The sequence below is a fragment of the Epargyreus clarus genome, unplaced genomic scaffold, assembly GCF_041222505.1.
Source record: "Epargyreus clarus isolate Ecla_fem2 unplaced genomic scaffold, WU_Ecla_fem_2.2 ptg000007l, whole genome shotgun sequence".
NCBI lineage: Eukaryota > Metazoa > Arthropoda > Insecta > Lepidoptera > Hesperiidae > Epargyreus > Epargyreus clarus.
Window position 1 is genome coordinate 18,972,445 of NW_027332215.1, and position 10,237 is coordinate 18,982,681.

Here is a 10,237-nt window from a genome sequence, read left to right on the forward strand (position 1 = left end):
CGTAAATTTCTAACCACGTTACTGTAAGGGTGTATAGGAATCGATAAAGATCGTCTGTTTCGGATTTTAGATCAATAATGAGCATCTAATTTATTTCGCCGTTTTCTCTCGTTTTTCGTACATTACAGACGTTGAAAAAGAAATGAATACAATAACTTTATGAATAAATTTTGCATCAATGACATTTAAATTTAATTAAAATAATTCTTCTACAGCTACAATGTGTACTGACGTATTCATATTGTAACACAGCAGCTGACACGGGCTGTGCCTGTCAAAATATTTTACAGAAATACATCTTATATATAAAATTCTCGTGTCACAATGTTAGTTCCTACTCCGAAACGGCTTTACCGATTTTCACCAAATTTTATATGCATATTCAGTAGATCTGAGAATCGGCTACTATCTATTTTTCATACCCCTAAGTGATAAGGGTTGTTCATCCTTAACATTTTTTTATTTATATGGCAACACAACGTTTGCCGACTCAGCTAGTATTATATGATACTAGTGGTGCCCGCGACTTCGCCCGCATTTTAAATAAATAATATGACATACATAAAACGGAAAATTTGTACCTACATTGAAATGACAGTGGTGCCATCTGTCGAAAATTGGTCTTACCAACTCCCAAACCCTCGTGGACTCTTGGACAACAACTTTGCTAAAGATCATCACTTGATCAAATGCATAGTTTCCGATTCTATAACTACTTGCGAATTAAAAATTTAATTAAAAAAACCTTTTCCCACGGACTAAATTGTGAATCTAAACCATTCTCAAGTCCCCTTGAACACACACAACAAAGTTCATCAAAATCAGTCCAGTCGCTTAGGAGGAGTTCAGTGACATACACACGAACATAAGAAATATATATATAAAGACTAGTGGTGCCCGCGGCTTCACCCGCATTTTAAAAAAATAATATGACATACATAAAACGGAAAATTTGTACCTGCATTGGACTGACAGTGGTGCCATCTGTCGAAAATTGGTCTTACCAACTCCCAAACCCTCATGGGCTCTTGGACAACAACTTTGCTAAAGATCATCACTTGATCAAATGCATAGTTTCCGATTTTATAACTACTTACGAATTAAAAATTAATGTAAAGCACCTTTTCGCACGGACTAAATCTAAACCATTCTCAAGTCCCCTTGAACACACACAACAAATTTCAACAAAATCAGTCCAGTCGTTTAGGAGGAGTTCAGTGACATACACACGCACATAAGAAATATGTATATATAAAGATTGTCTGCCACATCTAGTATGACTAGCGTAACGAAAAAGTTATAAGTCTATGAGTATGACACGTACAATGTCTGTGGATATACGCAGTTATTAATAATGTATCCAATTTGCCTACCAATGATCCAAGTTCGACAAAGTCTAGCAGACAGAAATAGTTAAATAACAAACTCTTGTAAGCAAAACATTAGAGAGATTTATAACGAGCGATAAACGAGGCCTAAACGCTTCCCAGTTGTACTAACTGATATCCAATTTATCACTACGAAATGTTTTCACTATGTACTTACTTATAAATTATAAATGTATATGAAATATTTGCAGCTCAAAAATAGCCAACCACAGCCGTGATGCTCCATCTCGTGATGGAAACGCCACAGGCCCATTTTGAGTTGCCAAAAGCAAAAATATAAAAATGAACACACTATTCGTCTAAAGATTTGATTACAAAATGACCTAATCGTTTTGGCATGTGATAAATCACAAACTGTTCTTCTCACATAATTATTTTCAAAAGCCCGGATTTACAAGGGGATAGGTATTTGTTTTGATGGCGTAAAATCGATGTTTAGTCTGTAGCCTTTAATAGGGACGGACAGGGTGTAGTGCTAGTCATTACCGCCCGCCCTGTGCTCGCTCTCACGCGGTAACTATAAAGAGCTTAACATCCATAATCCGGCGATGACAATAATTGATTCACACCTGCGGCCTTACGTGCCGAGACTAAATTTATTATTGGAAACAATAGCATCACCTGACCGTGAAAACGTCTTTGAAATATCACTGCAGCCGCATTCATTATGTAATTACGAGCGTCTAATATAACTTGACGTGTACAATGTACATTCCAATTACATAAGCAAAAATACACTCGTAAATATGTTAGCAGATTCAGATGGAGAGACGTTTACCTGTGAATGTTTGAGTTCCTTTCGACGTAGTCATCATTCCGATGTCTAATTTTAGAATCATTCCGTGCATATTTATGACTGGCTATTTGAATTATAAGATTACGCGACTGATTGCAGTTTAATATAAACGCTTCTTACTGGAATTAGTTGAGAGTTTAATTAACTTTATGCACTGAATAATCTAGAAGACCGTTTCTATTTATACAAGAACAACCAATTCATTTACTCTATCAACTTCTCAGTTGTTATAGATTTTTAAGCAGAATTAAGCGGATTTTCTGTATAATAATAAATTATAAATCATCTCCACAACGCATAACAATGAGACATTTCATAGTTTTACTATCTGGCCAATTTCCACTCAACGAATCTTTAACGTAAAATCTTTGTCGGCGCCTTATTTACATTGTATACTTACGCAGTATTACGGTCGGCCAGAAAGCGAATGTGTGAATTGACAAATATCTTCCTAACAGCGGTTTCGCTCAAGTAGATCAAAGTAGATCTACGTGAATTGGCACGACAGTATGTTGCGGAGAATTTCTCGATGCATGGTCAATGTATTGACAGAACATCATTGGCGCACACAGAAGCGCTTGCGACAGCCAGGTGGGGTCGAAGGGAGATATATCGGGAGGCTGCTCGCGCCACCGGTTGTAGCGACAACAGTCTCTACCGAACGACCAAACACTCCACACGCTCTCTTCTTATCCAATCCAATTAGGTCGGTGATTCAGTGATGTGTTCTACAGTGACATGATAGTGTATAACTCCAATGAATCATTATTAGTGTTCAACGACGATACGTTAAAATAGAGTGCCAATTAACGGATTTTGTGACAGTATAAACAAATAATTAATTAATTTTCCAAAAGTATTTCTGATTTTTTTGGAATCAAACACACAAATCTTAGTTTCGATTATTTTGAAAAGTTTTAACAATTGCGCAGAAGTTAATGTGATAAAAGTAATTAAAATATGGTCAATTATTCTCAGAATCCACCTGCAACATGTGGGATGACGTGGTAGAGGAAACTCCTGCGCCCGAAGCCCCGCCGGCAGAAGCGGCCCCTGCAGAGGCCGCACCCGCCGCTAAAGACGCCCCTGCTGAAGGCAAACCCGAAGTAGCCGAGCCCCCTCCACCTGAAAACGTCACCACAGGAACTGAGCCCAAAAAACTTATCTGCAAACACTGGGTCAGGTGAGCATCAACTTATTGACAAATTAAAATTATTAAAATTAAAAAAAAAGTTATAAATAAATGTACTTCAATATTTTTATAATAACTAGTGCAATTAAAGCCCGCATCATATTATGATCTTGGACATATCACAAATTAATCCTTTTAGCCCACATTAAAACGTAATATCTTCTAACGTACGCAAAGCTTCAAATCCGCGATGAATCAGTGTCATTAGCGTATGTAGCGAGGAATAAAGCGTGTTAATTATTTGCAGGCCAAAATTCTTACAATACACCTACAATTACGACTACCAGAAGAACTATTACGACGACTTGATCGCCTACTTCGACAGGCGAAACAAGGGGCTGCCGACCGAGCGGCCCCGCGCCCAGACTTGGGGAGAGCGTGCCCTTCGTACCTACCTGGAGAAGAATGCCGGTCTAGGCAGGTCTCAGAAACAAGACTCCCGTCTCCTCCACCACATTTCCATCGGCGCCAGGTTCCACCGGTGCCACACAAAGTCCCTGATCTCGAGGAAGTATTCTAAGCTCGGATTTAACACCGTCAATATCTAGCTTCGCTCTAATACACTCGCTTATTTGCTTCGCGGACTACGCCGAAGGCCGAGCGTGACCTTAATGTCAATGTTACAGGATTACATTGACGTGAAGCACCTGCGTCAATACTCGCGTCAGCGGTACCACCCTACGTTAATCTACTCATATTGGAAGCTGTCCGCTATCCCACTCTTAATGAAGCCTTTAATATTTGGACAACACAATAAACGTTAAGTTTAAACATGTTTTTTTCTACCACCTTCGCTTGCGTCACTTTTGTTTACTGACACAGCTTTACCATTGCAAGTATAGGTTTTTTTTTTTATTTCATTACTTTGAAGTATTTTAGTCATTCGTGATCATATGCGCTGAGCGATTTTTGAAAAAGATGCAACGCGATGTCAGTAGTTCCATTATCTTCATAACCTATTATCAGTAGGAGTGCAGTATTAAAGATAAAACATTTAACATAGCAATTTGGAAATAACGTTTTAACTATTGCCGTTGAAAATAGTATTATGCAACATGCATTCAGCCACAAGTATTGAACTAACAACTATAGTAACAATATAATAGGTGATGAAAGTTTTCTTTAACAAAGTATTGTGCTTAAATATACTTTTAATTTATTTTTTTCCTATTTAAATACTTTTCTTAGAATCATACTCTATTTGTATTTATAACACATAATTAGTATATTATGAACGATGTATTGGAAAATACAATTTCTCAGTATTAACTTGGATAAAAGTTGGATAATGAGCTTGGATTGTAAAAGGGTAACAAAAAGAAAATAAAAATACTGCTATCATCCTTACCTATACATCATTATAAAGACACCAACAAAACACACACAAATCCGAAATACATTAAAAGTTCCGACAAATATTTGCTGAGGGTTAAATTATTTAAACATGTTTCGCACGTTCATATTATTAACAGTAAATTAAACATATTATTATGCAAACTGTTTAATATTCGGTAATCGATCACGCAATTATCCCAGCGGATCAAATAATTGGACATAAAAGGTCTTATTTAAATTTATCACTTGACTGGTGTCAGCCAACAAACGGAACATAATGCATGCATTAATCAATAACATGTGTGTATGGAATTTTGATCCAAATTGACACAGAATAAAGCGGACGGAGAATAATTGCAATCCAACGTGATAATTTCCATTTACATTACACCTTTTTCTCATCCTTTCAACACACTATCTAAATATATATAACTCAAAGGTGACTGACTGACGTACTGATCTATCAACGCACAGCCCAAACCACTGGACGGATCGGGCTGAAATTTGGCATGCAGGTAGATGTTATGACGTAGGCATCCGCTAAGAAAGGATTTTGATCAATTCAACCCCCAAGGTGATAAAATAGGGAATGAAAATATTACTTCGTAACGCGAGCGAAGCCGCGGGCAAATGCTCGTGTCATCATAAAGATACACTTTTAAAAATAGCTTTGAAATATTGAATAATTAAAAACTCTTGTCACAGCTAAAAAACAGAGTTACCATAAAAACAAATCGACTATTAACAAACATTACAGTTGCCATTCGTAACATAAGAAAATAAAGTAAAGTGACGCTTTAAAACGAGTCTCATGCTCGCATGACACATCCACTCAACGTCTGTTTCAATGTCGAGATATCTAAAATAACTTATCTTTGACAGTTCAGTGAATATAATCGCTTGGAGGGTCGCCAAAACGCTAGGCTACCTAGCAGGTAGAACCGGCAATGGGCCAAACTGTAGATAATTAAATGTTACAATGACCAAGGGAGCCTAGACATCGATTAGGCATCCGCATAAAAATAGATTCAAAAGCCGTGATAGCCTAGTGGTTAAGAAACGCGGCCTCTCGATCGAGGGGTCCGAGGTTCAAATCCCAGGCACCTCTGATTTTAAAATTTATGCGCGTATTAGAAATTAATTATCATTTGCTTAAACGGTGAAGGAAAACATCGTGAGGAAACCTGCATACCTGAGAGATTTATAAAAAAAATCTTAAAGGTATGTGAAGTATACCAATACGCACTCGGCCAGCGCGGTGGACTATGGCCTAATCCTTCTCATTCTGAGATGAGACCCGTGCCCAGCGGTGGGGCAGTAATGGGTTGAAGATGACAAAAATAGATTCGACCGGCGATAACAATAACTAACTAAATAGATTGAGTAATTTCGAATCATTAATATTAATCGTAATCAGAGTGGTCGAAACCTTTGCAAACTTATCCAATTAGTTACGAAGAATCTTTGTAGACATTGAAATTAGTCGGAAATTCTGCCCTCGGTAACAGAGCGATTAAACGGCTATTCCATTTTATTGTAATAAATAAAAACTAAACACTATCAAGAATTTAATTTCAATATTATTATTTTTTTACTTTTGTATAATTATATTTTCATATCGTTCATATCGTTCAATTTCATAATCAAAGCTAAGCAGAAAAACTGACTTTTTATTCTCTTCGAGATCGGTAAAACCCTAAATTATTGTCATGAACAATGTTATTAGAAAACCGTTAACATTTCCCGTGTACAAACTAATAGCGTTAATAATTTATTATAATAAAACGCCAACAAATCAAGAAGTCGATAGAGGCGTAGCACCTCATCATTATTATAATATCAACCATCGTCACGAGACTCCGTCATTTATCTGAATCGTTTTCGTTGACAAGTCCCATCAATTCATTTACAAACGACCGAATAATCTATCGATTTGGCAAAAGGTACGGCTTTAATAGTCTCTTTCTATAGATGGATGATATAAATATCACTTAACGGTGATAACTCATGGAGCGGTTTTCTTCCGCCTTCGCCGCGGTTGCGGAACCGCAATACTTTTAAAATGGTCAATGACAGTTGCAATTTCTACGACGCGATTTATCTCCGCAGGGTGCGCGGTTTTCGTTTTTTTTTCGCTAGAAAACATCAAGAATCAAGATGCGTTCTTTTTCTTTTTATACTAACTCATACAATCGTACCAGCCAGTGACTATGTTAACCATAACTTATAATTATAAATATTACACTTCATGAAAAGTAACAGAATAATTAATTAAAAGAGTACAGTACAGTATCTTAACAGAATCCGTACCATTCATCGTACTGCTTACATTACTTAGATTATTCATATGAAGAGTCACCTCTAACTTCGTCTAACATTTGTTTTATCAAGGAACATCCTTGCCCAACTAATGCAGAATATGTAAGTTGTAAAAAAGCAAGATACCGCCCACGTAGATAGTAACTGGGTAGTTGTAATTAATGTATTTACGGTTGAGTGAACCAGTCCAATGTAGTAATAAGATCCTAGTGTAATTAGCATTCAGAAGAATTGAAAAGTTTATTTACAAAAAATACTATTTTAATTGAAATTTAACTGAAAATTATCACTTGTCTTATGGCGCTAAAATGGGTGGTTTTCAAATATTTCGAAAATTAATGCACAGAGGAAAAACATTATTTAAGGGTTTGTAGTACATGGAACTGCTTTCGAGTTAAATACCTCACCACATAGATTAGTAAAGATACTTCGCCGCCTTGAAATTGAATGAAGCCACAAACGGCTTATTAGTAAGTTCTTTTTTCAATTCTTGACAAATAAAAACATTTTTAGAGAAAATTTACGAATAAATGACTAATAATGCGTAATTTACGTAATAAATAAATAATTATTTTAAATAATTTCGGGACGTTTTAGCACGGAGACGTGGCAAAACTTTTTTACGCAACTATTTCAATTCTCAAAACTGGGTACATTTTCTTGTTAGGAGTGAATTACTCACTCCTTTACTAATCTATGCCTCACCAAAAACAAAATATAATCTATTGAAACGAGAATTAATTATTTTTGGTGAATATCAATTTTAGTTTTATTAGCGTTTAATCACGGCCGGATTTTGATTACTAAACGAGTAAATACAACAAATAATACGCACGGCCTTTCTTTGGATAAATTTCATTAAGATTATATGCAATCGGATTGCCAATAATATTGCTATCATAATTATGATAAGACTACACTTCACTACATTTTCACTGTAAAAATCGTAAACGTTTTTTACGTAGTGCAACATAGGAGCAGATGAGCATGCAATGCACATCATGGTAATCAACCCCAGATAAGATTAATTTCCTACATTTCCTGATTTCGGCCACAGATGCGCCTCTACCCATATAGACTATGTTGAAACGAATCAGATAAGTATAACTCCTTTACCGCACCCTTCAAACCAGAACACAGCAGCGCTTAATACTGCTGTTACTAGGAAGAAATAAGTGTGGCGGTGGTGCCGCCGGAGTATCTTCTAAAAATAAAATCCAGTTTTACCCTACCACACAGGATATTGTTTTAAACCCTATGCACGTACGTCTTATTCTTTAGAACAGCTCAGTATTTTAACATAAGTATTTAATTAAGAGTAGGGTATTTGACTATAGCGAAAATATCAATCAATCTGTTGTTCGCTTAAAAGTCCTTGTGATCTTTGTAATAAATTAATAATAACATCAATCAATCAATAAATAAAATGACGTCACCTACTTGTAAACATTAAATGTCAGTTGAATCTCATTAACAATTTTTCCATTTTATTAAGTTATATTTCTCAAAAAAGCTAAATAACTTTCAATGTTTATCCTCTGAAGATTGCGTATCGCTATCGTACTTTCGTAATTAACTTCGTTAAAAATATCATGACGTCACTTGCTGACATACGAGGCATGTCATATGACCGATGGTTTTCACAAGACGTTCCGATTAACTTAATAGAATATGTTTTTTGCTAATAATTATCCCTTATTTCGAAAAAAAGATCCATGAAAGGGGTTGCTGATACACGTATGTAAATAATAAAATACTTGCCGAAAGCCTGTCAAAAACCCTAGGAGTGACATCGGCTACATTACTTTCCATTTCAGTAAATTATTTTTAGTCAGCAGGGGTTTTTGTTTTAATAATTATCACTTCTATAATATTGTATCGTGTGTATCTTAAAAATAGAAGAATCGGCTTCTTTTAAATATTACGATACAAAAAAGGATCTGAACGTGAATAATACAACGTGCATTTCTACCTAGAAACAATTCTGTTAAGTGCTGCTGTTTTCTGGTCTAGGGGTGTGGTAAGAAGACATACTTTTCCAAGGTTCCAGCTTAGTCCCCACAGGTAGCGGCGAATCTGTGGACTTCCTCATTTAGGAGTCTAATCGTATCTGGGGTTGATTACAGATGTCTATGAGCGAAAGAAGCCACTTACCATCAGGTAGATTGCATGCTAGTCTGCTATTCCTAATTTAGAAAATAATAATAATATCGAAATTGTTCCCCAAAAAATTGTATTTGAAGTGCGAGAAAATTGCAAAACGACACAACACTGGTAGATCCGCGCATTCCGCTCAATAACACACATTTCGATTTTATGTAAAAAGTTTTATTTGAAGTTAAACTCGACAGGACATTTTTTACAATCAAAAACATTCTAGACGCAAAGTGAATTTCGACGGGAACCAACTCTGAAGTAACTTAATGAAGCAGTGCAGTTTCCACGCATTGATATAATAACTAAAGATATGTTACTAGCGGGCAAAACTAGAAACATACAAAATACACTAATTGGTGTTTGTCGACTCCAGTCGCTCTCGCGCGTCTAATTGATACGTATGTCACTGCACACGTTAAACGTCATTATTTTACAAAGCGTAAATGTACACATTATAATTTTAAAAGAATAAAAAAGCTTCATGAAATCATATATCACAAGTAAATGAGGAGAAATTATTATATTTTGATTATTTTCCATGTTTGGTCCGCCATTATTACATAGCTCACAAGAGACAACATTTCTTCCGCAAGTAAAGTGACAGAGACGCAAAATTTACGTCGATATTTAGGTATGTATGAAACTTGAAAAGCAATGTCAAACGCTAGTTGTCTTTTTTATCATACGAATATTGTTCCAATAGCTCTGTCCCATATAAAATAATTATCTATCTAGTAAAATGAAAGTAAAATAAAAAATGTGCATGTGAGTGTCAATGAGCTCGTGGTCCGCTCACTTTTTTGCGTTGTTTGGTAGGCAGGTAACATATCTATAGTTTTAATATATCATTGTTTCCACGGCCATTCCTTCTTGCATTTACTTAGCTCCATTTCAAGGTATGACGTTAAGTAAAGTCTTGACTACTTTGAGAGGAACAAAATCAGGTCCCATTAAAACTTGTCTAAGTATTAAAACATTATGAGACCTAAATTCAACTTCTTAGCAATTCGAGTCATCCTTGGGTTTCTCAAAGTTATGGATCCATGTACC

General features: G+C 35.8%; 1 protein-coding gene across 2 annotated transcripts; it reads left to right on the top strand.

Annotated features, from left to right (window-relative positions):
• The first annotated feature begins 2,730 nt into the window (after window positions 1–2,730).
• On the top strand, window positions 2,731–4,147 carry Fln (flightin). Of its 2 annotated transcripts, XM_073074192.1 has the most exons (4): window positions 2,731–2,890; window positions 3,163–3,367; window positions 3,624–3,882; window positions 4,001–4,147. In XM_073074192.1, the coding sequence occupies exons 2-4, from the start codon at window positions 3,177–3,179 to the stop codon at window positions 4,016–4,018; spliced, it is 468 nt and encodes a 155-aa protein (XP_072930293.1). In that variant the 5' UTR covers window positions 2,731–2,890; window positions 3,163–3,176; the 3' UTR covers window positions 4,019–4,147. The 2 variants fall into 2 exon arrangements, with proteins under 2 accessions (XP_072930293.1, XP_072930292.1); XM_073074191.1 differs by having other exon boundaries at window positions 3,624–4,147.
• The last annotated feature ends 6,090 nt before the right edge of the window (window positions 4,148–10,237 follow it).